Source organism: Brassica rapa, chromosome A10 (genome assembly GCF_000309985.2).
Source record: "Brassica rapa cultivar Chiifu-401-42 chromosome A10, CAAS_Brap_v3.01, whole genome shotgun sequence".
NCBI lineage: Eukaryota > Viridiplantae > Streptophyta > Magnoliopsida > Brassicales > Brassicaceae > Brassica > Brassica rapa.
The window spans coordinates 15,684,018-15,704,381 of record NC_024804.2 but is presented as its reverse complement, the minus strand read 5'-3'; the positions used below and the strand labels follow the sequence as shown (position 1 = coordinate 15,704,381).

The following is a 20,364-nucleotide window of genomic DNA, read 5'->3' as shown; positions in this document are numbered from 1 at the left end:
GATGCTTTCTTCTAGTCTCAGGCTTACACTGTCCAAATAATTTTGTTTTATTACTTTATAGATGTAATGAATCTCATAATTTGTAATAAATAATAAAATAGTGGTACTGTAAATTACACTGCAAAAATTGTTATGCTACAAGTTCATGTATCTCTGTTACTGGCTGGATCGGAATTGGTGATCAGAGGAGGATCTCTCTGCTGGCGTTGAGAAGCTAAACGCCGTTCTAATGGAGTCTTCCTCTTGCTGACTACAAACCTATTTACTCCTTTCCTCATTGGCATAATCGACGGGAAGTCTTCGTCAGGGATCTGACTTAGCTCTGATATGTTCTTAATCTCAGCCACTCGCTTAAACCATCTCTCTGCTTTAGCTTCCTCCGACATGTCCAACAAGTCAGGCTCCTTCACTAACGAACCCTCCAAGCTCTTTCCATTTCTTATCTTCTCTGCCATTGGTTCTGGAATGCTACTTGAAGGTTCTTTTTGTACTACCTGAGAAGGGTTTTTAGTAACGGGAGCTGGAATAGTATCTGTTGTTGTTGTTGTTTCCTCTGGCTGTTTGTGTTTGGCGAAATAGTCAGGTGGGAAAGGTACAAAAGGGACAAAGTCTGAGTCTTTTGTCTCAATGGACATTCGTCTCTTGTTTGCTGGAGAAGTCAGTGAACGGTCTTTCTTCCTGCTAACCACATACTGATTCTCTCCTTTACGCATTGGCATTTTCTCAGGAGAATTCTCTTCCGGTATTGAGCTTTCAGGATCAGAAACCTTGTGCAGTTCTGTGACCTTCTTTAACCAATCTGATTCTTTCTCATCCTTTTCAGGTTCATCTGTTTCTTTGCCACTTGACTTGTCCTCTTTATAGAGGATTCCATTGTCGTCTGAGACGTCGTCCATTTGACCTTTCTGTGTGCCCTCCTTGTCAGGCTTCTTGGCAAACATATCGGAAGGTAGTGGCACGAAGGGGACAAAATCAGAGTTAACTACCTGAGAGGATTCAAACCTCCTGGAAGAAGCCGAAGAGGATGAAGAACCGAGAATCTCATTCAGGCTCCTATTCGTTTTAGTTCCATCTGTCTCAGTATTAGCCAACCTTCTCTCAAGAGGTGTCTTTCTCGTGTTAACAACATATCTATTCACTCCTTTCCTCAAAGGCATAATCTCTGGGAAATCTTCATCGGTATCAACACTGTTTGCATCAGAACCACCACCCTGCGCTAGTTTACTAAACCATCTCTGTGCTTTCTCTTCATTTTCCACCAGTCTTCTCTCAAGTTCAGGATCCTTCGAATAAGCAGAGCCAGAGTTAGCTAAATTGAGTGAGAAGTCCCCGGGTCGCTTGCAGTCGCATCTTAAGCAGGCTATGTTCCTCCCATAGTTGTAGAAATCGCATCTGATGGATTAAACAAACTGTTAAACTCACTATTCGCCAGCGGTCGCATTTAACATAACGCAGCAGAGAAAACAAAAAGAGTTGCTTACTGAGGACACTCCCATTCACTACCAGTTAGCTGTCGCTTTGGTCTTGCTTCATCACACTGGAAGCATTTGACATTTCTCGCAAAGTTCAAGCCACTACACCTGTTTCAACAAGTTCACACAACATTTGAAACACAATTAAAGCCGTTAAGATAAGATCTTTCAACCCCAATAGCAGTGTATAGTCAGTCATATACCAATTCAACAAGTAATAAAATCAAAAGGCTACTGAGAATCCAATTAATTTATTCATACCTCGAGCAAATCCAGTCACCTTGTTTCTTCTCAACGTTCTTCTGAAATAAACCTCCATTTCTCTCCGAGAACTTATTTTGCATTGCGCCGTTTGACTCAGGAGTACAGAAGCTCATCTTTGCTATCTCGCTCAAAAGGTTTCGAACCGAAGACTCCATGATCTCTCGGTCATGGTGTTTGCTTCCCTCAGAAGAAGACAAATCCACAACATAACTCAAAAGAAGCCTCATCAAATCCACTGTACTCGCCTTATCCACATCCAGTACCTAATACAAAACACAAAACATCAGGACACAATCTCAACACTGAAACGAGATTGTCTGTAAGCTACCAACTCTAAAAGAATAAGTTTTTTTTTACCTTACCAATGCCCTGACGACCACTTGTTAGGTAAAGCCTCATCCTTTTGAGAGAATCTGCACCTGTCCTAAACAAGAACGGCTTCACATTCTCCACCACCACTTGAACATCTCTCCTCGAAACCATTCTAATCACATCAACAAAACAAACTCAAACGATATCCGACGAAATGAGAGTTTAAACTAGATGGAAACGTCAGCTAACTTACTCAAGCAACTCGGGTCGATCACGAGCTAGTGCCAAGCAAGCAAGAGCTTGACGGATAAGCTCTTCTGGTAAACCGGGAAAGAACTCGTTTTCAAAACCGGAATCTGTAAAGTAACCAGCTTTGGAGAGAGACTTGATCAGCTCCGCCCATTCAGGCAGCTGGTGGTGATGAGAAGGAACAGAATCGGAGGCGGAGGTACGAGCTCGGTGAGTATGGAAACGGCTGAGAGGTATCGTGGGGATAAGCGGCGGAAAAGACAACGGAGAACGTCGATGGGATGAGTTAACGAAGGAAGGAGCAGAGGCGAGACGGTGGAGACGGCGGAGATTGGTTAAGCGGCTGATGAAGAGGCCACGTAAGATAGGAGGAGGAGGAGAGAAGAGAGAGAGGATTCTGGTGGAGTTGTTCATCGTCTCTCCTCTTCGACGGCGACCGTTCGGCGGAGGATTAGATTTTTTCAGTGAACCGTGAAATAATTATTTCTACTCTTTTTTTTTATAAAGTATGGGCCTGATGGGCTTACATGGGCTCCATTGTGAAGCAAGTCCATGTGCTGTTTGTACCGTATGGGATTAACATCATGGATGTACTTAACGGTTGCGTTGTCAAGATTTTATTAAGGCCATTTTTTTTTTTTTTTTTTTTGGTAAAAATGTAAAGATATTATTACCAAGTTTTTAAATTTTTGACAGAAGTACATGGATGACAAGAAGCAGAAAAAAAAAAAGAAAATCTACACACAAACTCCACAACAAACCGAAACAGGGGCAGACACAAACCGAGATCGCTATCCAGATGCTTCGACTAAGTCAACCTACTGCTTGCCGCAAAAAAACGAGCCAAGTTCAACCGAGAGCCGGAACCCGGTAATTTTGGCCTCCCCGATGAATCCGCTCTTAAAGATAATGACCCGCCTGAGAACAGCTTGCCGAAGACTTCATAGTACCTGCAGACATGAACAGAGAACCACAGAAGCAGCCTAGCACACCCACATCAATCCGCCTGAGCAATTATTTAGCCCGAAATGAATCAGAAGATCCCGCTCCGAGTAAAACGGGCCGCAGCCTCCGTACTCCCTGAAATGGACCCAACCTGCACCCAATTGTCTTGCACACCACCACTAGAGCTCAAGCGAATCTTAGTGATGCTGGGAAGTGAGCAAAGACCAAACGCAATAAAGCGGCGGCGAATGACACGAGAACCACCACAACGCCTGAAGTCGCCGAGAACCGGCGAGCTGAAACTGGAGCTGCTAGACGCCTTTACTATCCATGGCAAAGACACAATAAGAACAAGGGTAAACTTCACTCGAAGACCAAAGCCTCGAGAGAACTTCAAAACAGGGAATCGTGAAGAAAAGGTCCGAAGTGTGGAAGCAAAAACAAACAGCCACTCAAGCGGCATAGACAACCGCCCTTTAAACCGCTTACACTGCCTACGCGAGACAGACTGAACTCGAGTACCAACCCGGCTGCGAACTGAAGCCCACACCCCGCCAACGTGGTAATGAAATCCACCGAAGCACACGACAGCGAATGACAGAACCCAGTGCTGGTCGGCCCGTCGAGAACCGAGAGAGAGCCAACCAAGGTCTGAGACCATCCCACGCCAATTGACCCCCTAGGACTAGGCAGAGACCGCCGAGATCCCGGAGGAGCCAAACCTTCCCCCTCCTCACGAACCGAAACCACAGAACGAGATCTGAGAGAGAAAATTGACCTCGAGCGTGAACCCATAAAAGCCGACCGCAGCCTTCGCCCACCACTTGACCTCCTCGCCGACGCCCCAGAGAAAGCAGAGAGACCACCGGAGCCGTATTCCTCTGCAGCGGAGCGTACAACATGACCAAACCCTAGCCCAGGACCTCGCGCATATCGAAGGAAAGTGAGACAGACGAGACGACAGCAATGAAACAAAGCTAAACCAGAAACATCGGGACCTCCGGCGCCGGCACGCGCGCGCACGCGCCTCCGGACGCCGGGGGAATCTGAGATTTAATTTTGGGTCGCAAGGAGGAGTAGGGGGAGAGAGAGAGAGGAGAGATTTTCCAAAAGTCTTCTATTAAGGCCATTTGATTTGTGACTTATCAAAAACATTTTGTGGTTTTACGAGATTTTTTTTTTGTCGTCAACGTAAAGCTCTATAGTTTATATTAAGAGCATACCTATTTTTCTAACTGTTCGTTTATTCAAGAAGCTTGGAGCTTCATACAGCTGACAAAAGCAGTTCACCTAGCTGCTTCCATTGATTTCGCTGACGGTTTGGTCAAATCTCGCCAGATGATATGTCTACCACCTGTGAGAGTTTCTTGTTACATCTTTCCGTCGATGTGCTGGAGCTTGTGGACCTCCCATAACAAACTACTCTTCAAGAACTCCAGCTCTACACTTACAGAGATCGCTCATAAAAGAATCACCTTAGCTCGTGAATGGTGTATGGCACCAATGTCAACGATACAATCCACACATCAAGCAACAACACAATTTACATAATTGCTGTTGAAAATACAATGGAAATAATCTAAAATCGTTTCGAATAAGTTGTTAGTTAGAAAACGTGTACCATAAAAACTTAAAATTAATAATAGCAATAAAAATACATTAGACTTAAAATAGCAGTTAAGGTAAAAGAATAAAAGATATAAAACATCAATGATTCAAAGGTAGTAAAGCGGAGATAATAATAGTTGTGTAACTTGTGTTATTTTCGACTTGGAAATCATTGCGAGTTAAGAATTGGGTGTGGTTAGTTGCCGATCACTGCCGTCAACTTTTGACTAATGCTTATTTTGATTAATACTTTTGCTTACATCAAACTATTTTCATTGGATTAACTAAACTTGTTATTTGGATCCATGTGGACTAACATATTAGTGGGTGCGTGGACAATTAACTGCCTCGATAATGACTTCCAATTTAGTCCGTAAGGTATAAAACCACAATAATTCCCTCAAAATGTATTAAATCAAATAAATTACAGTGTACACTGATGTGATATGTTCGTTATATACATGATACAAATGCAATGAACCCGCTAACAACTTTGACATGATGTATAATTAAATTCTATACATATAAAGGGACTTTATGTCATTACATCATGCATGAGATAAAGCCCTAAATTCCTCAAATTAGTTAAAGTGTCCACTTGTAAACTAATCAAGAAACTTTCTTTAAGTGACTGAAAGTAGTGTGGCTTATCTCATGATTACCGAAATTTTATTATTTTAGTATTTGGAGTAACGATTTTTCCTCCTCTCTCCACCTTTTGTTTTGTGATTCCATAATTGCTAAAAATCTTATCCAAAAAAGGACAAGAAAAATATAAGTCCCTTGACCAAACTGCCCATGTGAGAATGATAGAAAAACAATATGATCATACATATTTCTGACCGACAATAATATCGACGATGAACAAAGCTGAATCTGAGAATAACCGTATGAAATATTTGTTTTGGTTCCCAAAAATTTTAGAGGGCTTATACATGGGTACAGGAATTCAAAATTATAGAAAAATTAATAAATTTCTTAAGAAATGCGTATAGCCTTAAAAATCTCAAATTTGATCCAAACGATCAAAACCACTAACCATTTTGAACTTTTTGGTTGATGTGCAAGATCACATACATAAAGTTTAAACTTAGTATGCAAAGAGAACACTGATTAATTGCAAACAAATATATCGACCACTTTATCAAATAACAAACTTAGTCCGAGATTCTGACGGATCCACAAACTAACTAGAGAACCAATCAATCATATTCCACGTCCAGAAAAATAAGCTATACTCCTAAATCTAACCCCTAAAAGAAAGTTGATAATATCTGATAAAACAAAATCCCATACTAAACATGTTTTTCATATTATCTATAAATATCCAAGATTAAGCAAGAATCGATTACGCCCCTTTTTGTAAACTGTTCATAAAAAAATTTACATTTCAACAAGTAAAAAGAGATAAAACAAGAATTACAGTTCCATACATTTCATGGTCGTTGGAAAAAGTTATCCCATGGTCGAAAGTTTCAGTTTGTAAAATGTCAATAAAGAACTATTATGCAAGATATTTCCAGAAAAAAAAATTATTATGCAAGACAACAAATAAAAAATAAGAGGAAATGGTCCATAACGGTTCGAGCATATTTTCTTTACAACCCGGAAACGGAAATACGAGATGACGGGACATGTGTTAGGTAGCAAAACGATCCGCTCGTGTTCATCATATCGTCATTCCACGCCGGTACACGACTTTTTTTCTTTGTCGTCAGCAGAAGATTTCAAAATTATAATGAAACCGTTTCCATAAACAAAACTCACATAAAACAAGACACTATTAAATAATCTTTTGGGTACTTTTCTTTGTTTTCTAACGTTTCTTTTCGTTGTATTATATTTACGTTGTGTGCGTTTTCTGTTGAAATTAATTCCAAGTTCGACTTCAGTTACATTTTGTTAACCCCTCCATTTTGTAAAAGACAAAAGCACTTTTGCATTCTAATGTGTGACCATTCAATTGATCTAATACATAAGGATATCATGTTTTACTTCTTCTTTTTTTGTGCACACATGTTTTACTTCAATTAAACTTCAATAACATAGTCCATATCATTGAACAATAACAGTCTTAAACAGAGTTGGTATTTCTTTTAGGTTTTCCAGTAATTGTCGCACAACATAGTTTGAGCTCACTGGATAAGTAGAGAAGTGTGTTTGAGTGCAATGAATATATAAGGAAAATGTATCCATCTAAAACGGCTTCGCGCCCTTTGTTCAATAGATTCTCGAAGTACTTAAAACTAGTTGTTGAGCTACTCACGAAGTTGATAAAAAAAAACTACTCACGATTAATTTATACCTTCCTCGTTTCATAATATTTGATGTTTTGTCTTAGTGCACACAAATTAAGAAAGTTAGATTTAAGAAAAAAACACTTTTAAAAATATACTTTTAAAATTATTTAACCAATTATAAAAAAGACCGTAAAATCTAATTGGTTGAACAGTTTCCAATAAAGTTAAAGTTAACTTTAAAACTTTAAAATTTCATGTAAATTGAAACAAAATACTTCTTTTAAAACATCATCTATATTGAAACGAAGAGAGTAGTAAACACTTATATGCTCGTAAATATATGTCTATACACACACACATTCGCATACGTTAAACTGAGAAAAGCAATTACTTTATCTCCCTTTAAGATCTTTTCTTGCTTTGTGTCCGAAACAGACAAAAGTTGATTCTGTTGTTTTTATCCCATAATTAACTCCCACCCACACGTTCGTACGTGCACACGTGCAATATATCAATGTGTGTATAGTAGTGCCATACGAGCGTTTCAAAACTGTTTTTTGGAGTTTCCAAGACTGTTGAGTCTGTGGGGGCTACAGGCATCGAACCCTCCAAACGCACGAGCGGGTCTCGTTTTGCATGCAACATCACCACACGTACCCACCGACTTTCCAAACCCTTGCTTTTGCACGTGTGGAGAGAGAGAATGAACTCAAACCAAAAGTATCACATTATTCGAAATTTTCTCCAAGTAGAAAATTCAACCTGAATAAGAACGTTAGCATAAATCTTCTAATACATGTAAAGAAGAAGAAAAAAAATTTCGAGCAGCTCGTATAAAACAGTGATGAGAAATTATCATACTCTTAAACAAAAAAAAATTATCATACTTTGATCCTTTCTACAACCGATTTTTCTTTTTTTTCTACAACCGATTTTTCAAGACCATTAACGACTAAAAGTATTAGTTCAAATGATAAAGCATACATAACAATATAAAACGATTGGAATGAAATTATAAACATCTGTAAATAAAAATATGATAGTTAAAAATATATTTGATACTGATATGTGATAGAAAAAAAATCTATACAACTTTTTGATATGTAAATATACCAGCTAACAATAAAAAAATTCAAGTAAATTGAATAACAAGTCATCGTCAGATTCTTATAATATTATATATATGAATATATGGTGTGAAACTAATTCTATATATATAGTAGCTTGCGAATACATGTCAGTCAAATTCATACATAAATCCATAAAAAAATTAGAGAATCTCATTTTCCTCTTCCACCATATAAACAGTGGAAAGCCATTCAAGTGCTCTCCCCTCTCTTATTACTGGTTTCTTTCTCTAATCTCTAGCCTCAGAAAGAAAGAACAAAATGAATCCAAATCTCCTTAAGAACAATCTTACAGGTAATTATACCATCAATGACTCTAGAAGATTCGAAGTAAGAAACAACTTCAGATCTCCACCACACTCGCACCCCAACTTCTCTCTCGCAAGAAAACATCCTCACGACAAATCAGTCTCAGTCTTGGAGTCAGGAGATGAACATGAGAAAGAGAGGGGTGAAAATGGTTTGAAAAGAAGGGGCAAAAATGGAATATATTCCAAACTATGCTCAAGAGGACACTGGAGACCAACAGAAGATGCTAAACTCAAGGAGCTTGTTGCCCAGTTTGGCCCCCAAAACTGGAACGTGATTGCTCACCACCTTCTTGGTAGATCAGGTACTTTTATTTATCTTTTTATTAAAATTTCGTTTATGTTTTATCCTTTTAACTAAGAGAAAATAATTAAGTTTTTAAAAATCCGATTTTCATTTTTTTCAGAAATAAGTATTTTCTCCATTTGACCAAAAAGAGGAGATTTTCTCCAAAATTAATGCCTACTAGTAAAACGTATACATCTTTATATATATAGTTTTGGAAAAGATATGTATTCAATCATACACATCAGTGACATATTTGACAGTAACTAATTAATATTTTTAAATGGTAATTAATGTTGCGTCTTTGATTTTAGGAAAGAGCTGTAGATTGAGATGGTTTAACCAACTTGATCCAAGAATTAACAAGAGAGCATTCACCGAGGAAGAAGAGTCTAGGCTTTTAGCTGTTCACCAAGCCTATGGCAACAAGTGGGCTTTGATCTCACGTCTCTTCCCGGGTCGGACAGATAACGCCGTCAAGAACCATTGGCACGTCATCATGTCTCGACGGACTAGAGAGAGTCAACGACAACGTCAAATGCAGACTCCTCAGGCACCGTCAGGAAACGCTGAAATAGTCTCTTCCTCGTCCCGCTATAATCACGGTGAGTTATTCGGTACGGTCGCGAATGGTACTGTCGTCAACGAGAAAGATGATGACGGAGACGATGAAGATGCTTCAGCTGTCTCTACTTGTACGACGGAGCTATCTCTCACTCTACCCTCTTCAACTCACCAGGCTCGCTTCTTGAATTACGATAGTACCCTTGTCCCAGGTAAGAATTTATGCATTTGTTTGCTTGTTTTATTATTTTTATTATGTAGTACTTTGTCTCTTTTTAGAAAGAAATGATATTCGTGACATTCTTAAGATATGATTAGTATAGAAACTTGAAATGTTTTTCCCTTTCTTCCCTGGTTTTCCTTGAAAAGCGTTTTCGTGAATCTAGTTAATTATAGTGATTTAGGTCAGTGCTTGGTCGAGATCATATTTAAAAGTTACTGGAGTTAACCGTTGATCATGATCGGCATATACATAATACATTACTCGTTGAAACCATCTACGTACTTATTTTAGCTAGAATTATGTTAGAATCAAGCCTTGCTAAGATGTTTTTAAAATCTTCAAAGCACATTAAACGATGATTTGGCATACATGTTATATAACCGACGAGGAGTGACCACTTCTGATAATGTCATCCCTTTTCATATATATGGCAATAATTACAAATTTGAATGACAAGAGAGAAAGAAACAGTGTTTTACATCGTAATAGTACATACAGGTATTATTTATATAAGGAGTTGTAGTACAATGTCACGTTACTATTTCAATACAACAAAATTTCACGTGGGGCTAAAATAATTATATTGATAATCTTTGCAGGTAAAGATGGTCAGTGTGTGCAGAGAGCAGAAGTAAATGGCAAATATAGTAAAAAGATGGACCATCAAAATCACCACACAATCACAGTCAGTGAAGAAAGGAAAGTGGAGATGCAGAGTGGCTTTTACTTCTTTGATTTTCTTGGAGTTGGAGCTTCTTGATTAATTAATTATATTGAGAGTTATTCAATGTCCATAAGAAACTTTCTAGAGTTCCCCAACAAAAATATTTATCATTTAATATAATTTAGTTATGTGATTAAAATTTAGTTTTATAATAAGAATTGAACTAATAAGAAGAGATGAGTGTTCGTAGAGCACCTGCAGTGGTGAGTCTCTCATCCAATTTTCCCAGCATTTAAAAAAAATATAAATAGAGAAAAGAGAAAAGAGAGAAACAATCGTCTCATTATCTAGAGACGTTGCAAAAACTACGAAGGATGTTTCTGGTGTGTTGTCATGCAGTGACTGGTTGAGCTATCTTTTTATTTAAAGTTTATTTGTTTTATCAACTGATATTGTTATTATAGTATGAGAGATTATGAGGAAGAGCTTCTCTGATGCTCTTTTAAAATCTCAAAAATTTAGTTTCAAAATAAGAATTGAACCAATAAGAAGAGATGAGTGTTTTAAAAAATCTCAATTACTCGGCTTGGGTCGGGTCGGGCCCATAGTGTCCGTTCAACTACTTATATGAGCCATATACTTTAGTTGGGACCTAGAATTCAAAAGAGACCAATATACAGTCGTAAAACAAAGGGCCTAATAAAGCCCACACTGAAGTGGCCTTAATAAAAAATTTCTCCCAAATAGAAAAACTAGCTAGCGGTCAATGACGCTTAATTAGTGTATTTTGGTATTACTAAGGATATGAACGGTGACCAATGAACGATGAGGAACAAATGCATTCCCTAACATTCCTTAAAAAAATCACCATTCATAAGGAATAATTTTTTCTTCTTATTCCTTACCATTCATTTTTTTTGTAGAGAAATAAAGAACAAATTAATTCCTTGTTAAATATGGGATGGAACAACCATTCCCTTTCATTCCTGCAATTCTATTCCTCTACGTTCTTTTTCTATTCGTTCTTTTTGTTTTCAGAATGATCACCAGTCGGACCCTAAGTGTTATTCATTTATATCTTGACACTCTTTTTTCTTATAATACCTTGACACTCTTATTCGTAGAGGTTTATTTAAAGAAAAATTTTCTACGATAGTTATTTTTAGTTTATTTTCACAAAAATAGTTTTCAAAATAAATTTTATTAAAGGGTAAACGTGTATTTTTATTCTTGGATTAACTAATCTATACTTATGATTTAAAATTAAAATTTGAAATTTTAAGGATAGAATTTCAAATTAAAAAAAAGATAAAAAAATAAATATTAAAATTTTCAAAATAAAAATGAACTATTTTGGTTTTTTTTAGGATTACTTTTATGACAAAAACTTAAAAATAGTAATTTGAGAAAATTGTCCTTATTTAAATGTTCACTTGGATATATTATTTTTGACATATCTTACCAAACCAAAGAGATTTTATTTTGTATACACTTAGGAAACGTTTTAAAATTCATCCTCCTGATGAGTATAAGAAAATAAGCATTGATCGAGAAGGATATATCCAAGTTCGAAATTCCTAAACACCCTTCACCCAATGGTTAAATAAGTTAATACGAGCTTGTATATACTAAGATTCATTTTATAGATTGACGTTAGTTAAAAGCTAATTAATCTTTAGTTTAACTTGGACATTTTACAAAGTAGATCTCCAATTAAGATTTTTTGCTTGTTTTGTTAGTCAAGGTTTTCGTTCGGGCGAGCAAGAATCGACAAGAAAACAAAATATCTGACGAGTCCAACATATATATTAATCTACATTTATACACGGTGGACGCAAAATCAATACAAGTAAAAACAAAATAATCGACTGTATATGTTGCAACTTGCAAGTTGCACACAAGCTTAGCCAGTTCATGTCTGTCTTGGTACCTGTCGATGATAAAACGAAATCAAATAAACAAATATTTAAAATTAATTTTTGTTAAATAAAATATCTATAATTATAATTGTGTTAGTTAAATTAATTGATGACAAATATCGAAAAACCCTAACAAGGAATGATTAAAACATTTTATATTTCTAGAAAGTGTTCACATCGTCTATTTATTTGACCAAGAGAGAATATAATTTCCCGAGGTCTCTTTTGCCAATGAACTCACTAAAACACTTAATCTTCTACCAAAATACTCACAAGTCACATTTATTGGTTCATGTTCTTTAGCTATATTTTTTTTTCGAACAACAGGCTATATTCTTTATCTATAAAAAATAAATACATACTTGTTTTGAAACCATGTACTTTTACAATTTTATAATATATTTATATTATTTTCTATGTTAACCTACAATTGTATATATACTTATATAAGTGTGTACATGAGCTGACATCAATCTTAACTTAGTTTAAATAAAAGAACTTCAGTTACAGATATTAATTTCTACAACAATATGATATTCAGTTAACCGACAATCATCAAATTGAGATATATTTAACTATATTTTATGCAGAAACTTTTATGCTCCAGCTAGTTACAGAGTGAAATGGTTTCTTGAGATTAATTTAGCAGACATTTAATTAGGACTTGACCAAAATTAGGTTTCAGCGAATCTTCTACACATTGTGTATTACTGTGTATTACTTCGTCCGTTTCATAATATTTGATGTTTTGTCTTAGTGCACAGAGATTAAGAAAGTTAAATTTAAAAAAAAAATATTTTCAAAAATATAGTTTTAAAAAAACGGTAAAATATAATTGATTGAACAGTTTCTAATAAAGTTAAAATTAATCTTAAAACCTCAAAACTTCATGTAAACTGAAACAAAATATTTTTTTTAAAACATCATTTATATTGAAACATCATATTGAAACATTAAAACGGAGGGAGTGGAAGTTTATAGGAAAAATCAGATTATCTCGTAACTAACACAAAATGGTCTGAAAATCATTAAGCAATATATTTATATTATTAATACTTTTGTTAATAGTTTATGTATAAAATATATTAGATAAGAACAAACTAAATTTAGTTACCAGGAAATAAGATTGGCCATGTTGTAAAGAAATCAAGAAGCCAAACTCATCAGTAGGAAGAGGAAGACCGGAGGAATGAAGTAACACCAAATCTTCACCGAACATTGCTTTCATGTCTATTGCTCCATTTGTTACTTCCGTAGGAACTCCGTTTATGAACACCGTCATTAACCCTTTTATCCATTTTTAACAAAATTAAAACATATAAGAACAACAAAAAAGAGCCATGCAAATGAATGATTCACCTTGTTGGTAGTGGATGCTGGAGTTCTGATCAGATGGGCTTGAAATTGATGCATCATTTGAGCTGTGCTGGGGATGATGAAAATGATGATGATCAGATTCATGGCCATACATTGTGAAGAGATCACCCATGCCATTGTTGCTTTCACATCCACCATTTGTTGAGGAAGAAGAGAGGCCGAGTAGAAATGAAGAGACTTGAGATGAAGACTCGTTAAAAAGGTAATTAGCTGACGAGTTGCTACAACTTCCAAATCCCAAATCAATCTCGTTGTTGCGATAAGGATGATGCATGCTCATGGTAGTCATGTGCTGGGGGTCTTCAACTCCTCTGGTGGCGATGGCTGCAGCATTGGCGGCTTGAAGTTGCCGCTGTCTCCGGCGAGATCGTGACCGCCGGTTTTGAAACCAGTAGAAGACGTTTGCGTCTCCCACTGCACCAAATTTTTCTAGCATCTTTCTTATCCTTACCGTTTCATCTTTTGGTGGGTTAACAATACCACTATTGAAGATGGATTCGAGTATCAAGATTTGCTCCGGTTTAGGTGACCAACGTGTCCGGACCGGTTCCGTAGAGTTCGTTGTGGCGGAGGGAGAACGACCTTGCCTACTTTGTGGTGATCCTTCTTGATCCATATTTACTTCAAACTTTTTTTTCTCTCTCGTGTTTTTATGGTATTGAGAAAAAAAGGAGATTCTGTGGTGACTTGTGGGAGTTCTTTGTAGTGAATTTATAGGAGAAACTTTCTGGTTTCTCAATAAACTTTTTTTTTTTGTTTTAACTTAGATATTAAGTTACACTACTGTAGTGTTCAGTGTTCTCCATTAATTAAATATAATAATTTTGTATATAAGTACGGTCGATTTGTTAACACGTGTTCCAAGAGGCAGACGAATTTATATAAACCGGGCTTGCACATATTTGATGATATACCAAGCAATAGCTAGGAATGATCTCAACGTTGCATTATTGAACCAACTCATAATCAAAACTGCGTTTTCCGCAATTTTGAATTTCTAAAGATTATTTTATCTGTGTTCTTGATTCACAATAATCACCAAAGCAAATGATATGCAACCCAGTTTATAAAATTCTTTTACTTGTGTTCTTGATTATATTCTACGTCATATTTTCTTACCAAAACTACGTCATGTTTTTTTTACCAATATTACGTCATGGATGTTATAATCTACTAACTGGTTTGCCCATCGTTGATGTGAAATCTAATGAGAAAATTATACATATAATTTATCAATCGTGATAGAATCTAATACATAAAAATTTTTAAAAAGGGAAGGCCGGTGTTACTGTAACGGTTCCGAGAAAAAGTATGTACACTATTTGTAACGTAACAAAAAGGTATTGTGAAACACTCGTAGGCCCAAACCGGGAAATAGTTAAGTGGAAAAATACCGGTTATGATTGTCCTGCTTTCTGCTGTAAATATGATAAAACGTGATAAGTATTTTATCGGCTATTAATAAATTTATTAAATAGCAAATATGTTATCAAAAAAAAAAAAAAAAACCATCGGCGAACCTGGTTGCTTTTAGATAATTGTAAGTTTATCATGACGTCATGCAATAGAGGCCAAACATATTTTGTTTGTCCGAGTCAAGAGTAGAATTCGTCTTTGATTTGAGATTTCGAATGATGAGACAAAACACATCAAACAGTATATAATGTATTCAACTATAAAATCTAAAATTCAAAATGACGAGTAAACAAAAAAAACATACGTAAGTTTGTGTAAACACAAACCAACTGTAGTATGATAATCAAAATCATCCATTTAGTTATCAATTAGACATTTAGACCCCATCAAAAATATCATTTAAAAAAAAGTTATATATCATAAATTTTGGTAGATTTTGTTTTTTTGAACACCTAAATTTTGGTAGATTATGTTAAGGGAATACTTCCTTTTGATCGTTAAAAAGTTGTTCGTGTACCGTATGCAGTGTATGTATTGGTAAGTGTGCATACATGTGAATATAATATACGTTAAAAGCTAGAGTGTTGAAAGATACAATAGGCGACAATCTGTTTCTTTCAGATGCATTCGGGTTTTTGACGATCGATGTTACTTTCTTAGCTGTTTCATTATATCTTTTTGTATTGTTACCATCTCAAAATACTATTTAAAATCCCAGTTTTCTCTGTACTTCTTCTTGCTTTTCACATGGCCACCCGTTGAAGTTATTACCGACTTATATTGTTTGTCTTTGCCTTTGTAGTTATTTGACCAAGAAAACAAAGTTAACTGACACTTGATTTTAGGGAATTTGTATATATGATAAATGTGAATAGCGATGAAATATGATAGATGTTTGCGTACATATGCTTTATAGGATCATGATAACACCAGCATACATATGCCTTATGCCTATAGTGTGAAAATGGATTACTGATAAAATTAGGAAGAGATTCACCTTTATCCCTATTATTTACAGTATTACTGATGAAATTAGGAAGAGATTCACCATTATCCCTATTATCTACAGTTTTAGATGAATTTTTCTTCGTATTTATTTGTTTTATTGTATTTCCTTTCAGTATTCATGCACGCCAGTCTTTACCAAAAGAAAAATTCATGCACGTCACTACGTCAGGAAACACAGAGAAACTACTACTAGGAGTTGTGAAAGAATCCTCCCGTGACTTGTTAAATAAAAGGAATCCTAACAGGCTAACACCTAGTTTGCGTCCACTGTATAGCTTTTTTTCTTTATTTTCTTACATCATATTTTTGTATTTGTAAGAGGTAACGATTGTCAGTGTTCCAAAAAAAAAAAAGAGGTAACGATTGTCCAAATGATTTTATCTATTTTATTATAACCGACTGTGACTGAGTTGATACAACTGGGTATTACTTGTCTCTTGTAACTTGCCCAGCTGTTTTTTTTTTTTTTTTTTTTTTTTTTTTTTTTTTTTTTTTTTTAACTTGCCCAGCTGTTTGCCCCTTTTCCGTGAAAAATAAATAAATTGATATAAAAATAAATACATAAAAGATATTTTTTACACTTATAGATTACACTTTTATTAATGTAACTAGTATACGCGTTCACGAGTTATCCATTCTACAAACATATACTGTCATAGATTTTATTACTTGGTTGGTCAGATGTTCTCATGACAGCCGAACAGCTGTACAATGTTGGCCAAACTATCCATTATTCAATATACATATTATTCAATATACATATACTTAAAGTACCACAAGCCTACGCAGATACATATCCGAAATATTGTGATCTATCTTACAAAAGTATCTAATATAAACAGGAGATTACAAAATATTAATATAAACAAGCCTAAAGTTGGGACGTTATATATACATTAATGATACATGCACCTTTTTGTTTAGGATGTATTTCAAAACCTAATTATTAAATAATTAGTCATTAGATGTCTTATTGTAGGATATAGAGCTCCGCGTATATATAGTTAATATATGCGAGCAATACGTCATGAAACTTTAGTGAACAAATAAAACATTGACATTGGTAAAAAGAAGTCTTATAGTAGGCATAAAATATACCTCTAGCTAGGGATCCGGCAGAGGCGGTACGAGGATTCACAAAAAGTGATTATCAAGCCACTCTCTCTGTGGTCCTGAAGACCAAAATTTTGTAAGAGATTGAGACTTCTTTCTCTGTAATCTTCTTTTATGTGGTCCTCCTGCTCTGTAACAACGTACGGCTTCTCTCTTTAGTCTTTTATATAAGCACACAGATTGACCTACATGATATTAATATAATACCTGCATATATACACAACGTTTATATCAAATTGGCAATTGTGTAAAATGTAATTATTTTATTAAAATGATTGTTACGATGCATTTTAAATTCGTTATTTAGTATATTGTTTAACTGGCATTTATCCTCTCTCTTCGTATGGCGGTATAGATAATACAGTTCTTTCAGAATATAGCTTCGCATTCTGAGATTTGTTATTTGCTATAAAATTATATCTAGAAGTCCCTTGTTGTGTTTTTTTTTGTTTCGATTGAATATGATAATTGATAAACATGTATGAATTAAATTTCTATGAATATATGAAACATTTTTTAATCTCAAGTTAATCTTAATCAAATGTAAAACTTTTTGGGTGATATGCACCGGGTCATATATGCATTATTATTATTTTAATATTTAAATGCAGTATTATTTTTGTACAAAGGAGCTAGAGCAGTGTATATACACGTGCACATATTTGATTTTTTCAAATAAATGTTTTTCCTAACATGTTAAGAAAAAGATTTGTATGAGCATATATGAGCATCTGTTAAGTTAATTATTAGATAATATATCTGACGCATATATGAAGTAGTAAGTTTTGACCCAAAAAAATATGAAGTAGTAATTGAGCTTTGTTGATTTGGCCGGTGAATCTGAAGATCACCCATAGGGACCATAAATACAACTAGAAAGAAGACAACAGTGAATATAGGGGAAAAGAGAGCACATATATTATACATACAATATAATATATTAGTGATATGCATGCATCCTGACAAAACGGATAGTGATATTTTTTTTGTCTATTTTAAATAGGGAGAAATATAAATATTTTACGCGTCATGTACAATTTAGTCAAACAAACCATTTTTCTACGCCTCAGTCCATTTGTTTTCACCGCATCCATAATCCATTTTATTTGTATGAACGATTTGGAGAGATGTGTATGAAATAATTTTTTTTTTTTTTGTAAACTAGATGTGTATGAAATAATACTACGTGTTAAGCAAACAAAATTAATACTACGTTCGGTTTTCGAAGAAAAAATAAAAATAATACTACGTTCTTTCTTCATTGAAGGCTGTTTTCTTTATTTTTTACTTTGTTTATATTGTACTCACTTGAATTATTGAAATTCGAGTTAAGCACGAGACTATTGTTCCTATGTAATATTATTACAGATTTACAGGTTTCAGGTATCTGCACCAAAATGAAGACGATTATTCTACAACTACACCAACGAACAAATGTTTATTTCAGCGGTAAAATGTTTCAAATCCGAATGTCATCTTTGCATATCTTAGTTAGAAAACGTCAACATACTTTTCTTTAACAATAGATTGAGACTATTGCTTCTATGTAATATTACAGCTTTTAGGGATCTGCACCAAGATGAAGACGATTATTCTATAACTAACCAACGAACAAATGTTTATTTCAGCGGTCAAAAGTTTCAAATCCGACTGTCATAGTGTCATCTTTGCATATTAGTTAAGAAAACGTCAACATACTTTCTTTAACAATAGACTGTAACTCTTGCTTTGGTCCAAACACACACCAAACAAACGGCGCAGGTGTTTTTAATTTTTTTTTAAACTGGTGTAAGTGCATCTGATGTGTCGCGCACTTGAATGATTAGCAATCACAAGAAGTGCCAAAAGGATACATTCTTATGAACTTTTTCATTTATTTGTATTATAAAAAAACCCTATAAAGTCTATACGATCAATTAATAGACAGATTCATGCATTTACATATATATTATCTTTATAAAAATGTACTCTTAAATTTAATATTCATTTTCGACTCTTTGAAATTTCCTCTAAGCCCGCTGACTGTAATTAATTCATTTCATATTTGACGAAAAAGGTTTCATCTAAAAGGTGTTCAACAGTATAGAGGCCCATTAAAAACTTTGCTACTTAATTAGTGAATCACGTTAGCCCATTCGAAAGCCCATATTTACTACCCACCGAAAATACATAAACACTGATATCCTTTGATTGCATATGAACACCTTTTTTTTTTTGTTAAACCAGGAGGTGATCCAGGCCACTGGCTCTAACTCTTCTAAAGCCGGAGACAAAGACCGGTTGCTTAATTCTTTTCTCTGGATATCAAATTTCTTCGAACCAGAGATCTCTTCCCAAATACATCAGATCCTTTCCAGCTAAGCCAACTCGTTCCGGGTAGTATGAACACATTTTTATGAAGTAACTATCGTATAAAACATATTTATTTACACTTTTATAAACTTAATGAACACATATTTTATGAAGTAATCTTATGAGACTCAAGTTTGAGAAGTTCACTTTATAAAAGAGTAAATAAATGTCAGCTTTGGCCAAATGCAACTGGAACATCGTTATGGCTTCTTTTAGAGTTAAACAATATAATTCTCTTTGAATCTTATGCTATTGGCTATAGAGTTCCTATTTCAATGAAGTATGGAAACAGTTTTTCTCTAACAGAAATTCTTTACATATTAGTTGAAAAATATTACAACATTTTTTGGTAGATACGTGTTATCACTAAGATGATTTTTAGAATCTTTAAAAAATATGTTGGTCTATCTAAACATATATTATACTCTTATTAAACTAACTATAAAATTGATTATTAGTTTACAAAATAATATTTTTCATTAACCATATAATAAAAATTTAGATTTTTTCTTATATGTTATATTTTGAATTTTTTTAAACGACTATAAATTACTAAAAATGTTACAAATCCCACATTTAAAATTTTATGATCAATGGTTTAACTTTTTTTTTTGTTATAACAAGATACATAAATCGTATGAATAAAAAGTCTCATTTAATAGATATTCATATTACATATATATATATAATATCTTTTAAATTAAACTATATACCATATAAAAATACATAAATATGTTAATTTTGAAATTTGCATTGAAAAATTATTGAGACCTTTATTTTAATTTTGAAATTGCATTGAAAAAATCTCACATTAAAAATTTTGTGATTAATGGTTTAATTTTTTTTTATTACAAAAATATACAAATGTTAACAAGATCATATTAGTAGGAAGTCTCGATAATAAATATTTATATTAA

General features: G+C 34.4%; 3 protein-coding genes across 4 annotated transcripts; 1 reads left to right on the top strand and 2 right to left on the bottom strand.

Annotated features, from left to right (window-relative positions):
• Positions 1-29: 29 nt before the first annotated feature.
• Positions 30-4,176, bottom strand: LOC103845899 (zinc finger protein VAR3, chloroplastic). Its single transcript, XM_009122804.3, has 5 exons — positions 2,302-4,176; positions 2,094-2,220; positions 1,734-1,999; positions 1,482-1,580; positions 30-1,392 (listed from the first exon to the last, which is right to left on the bottom strand). The coding sequence occupies exons 1-5, from the start codon at positions 2,709-2,711 to the stop codon at positions 144-146; spliced, it is 2,151 nt and encodes a 716-aa protein (XP_009121052.1). The 5' UTR covers positions 2,712-4,176; the 3' UTR covers positions 30-143.
• A 351-nt stretch (positions 4,177-4,527) lies between these two features.
• On the top strand, positions 4,528-10,708 carry LOC103845898 (transcription factor MYB56). Its single transcript, XM_009122803.3, has 3 exons — positions 4,528-8,830; positions 9,126-9,587; positions 10,198-10,708. Exons 1-3 carry the CDS (start codon positions 8,479-8,481, stop codon positions 10,356-10,358), a joined length of 975 nt encoding a protein of 324 aa, XP_009121051.2. The 5' UTR covers positions 4,528-8,478; the 3' UTR covers positions 10,359-10,708.
• A 1,319-nt stretch (positions 10,709-12,027) lies between these two features.
• LOC103845897 (WUSCHEL-related homeobox 12) lies at positions 12,028-20,003 on the bottom strand. 2 transcript variants are annotated; one of them, XM_009122802.2, is made up of 3 exons: positions 13,541-20,003; positions 13,296-13,468; positions 12,028-12,192 (listed from the first exon to the last, which is right to left on the bottom strand). In XM_009122802.2, the coding sequence occupies exons 1-3, from the start codon at positions 14,172-14,174 to the stop codon at positions 12,175-12,177; spliced, it is 825 nt and encodes a 274-aa protein (XP_009121050.1). In that variant the 5' UTR covers positions 14,175-20,003; the 3' UTR covers positions 12,028-12,174. The 2 variants fall into 2 exon arrangements, with proteins under 2 accessions (XP_009121050.1, XP_033137514.1); XM_033281623.1 differs by having other exon boundaries at positions 12,028-13,468.
• Positions 20,004-20,364: the final 361 nt, after the last annotated feature.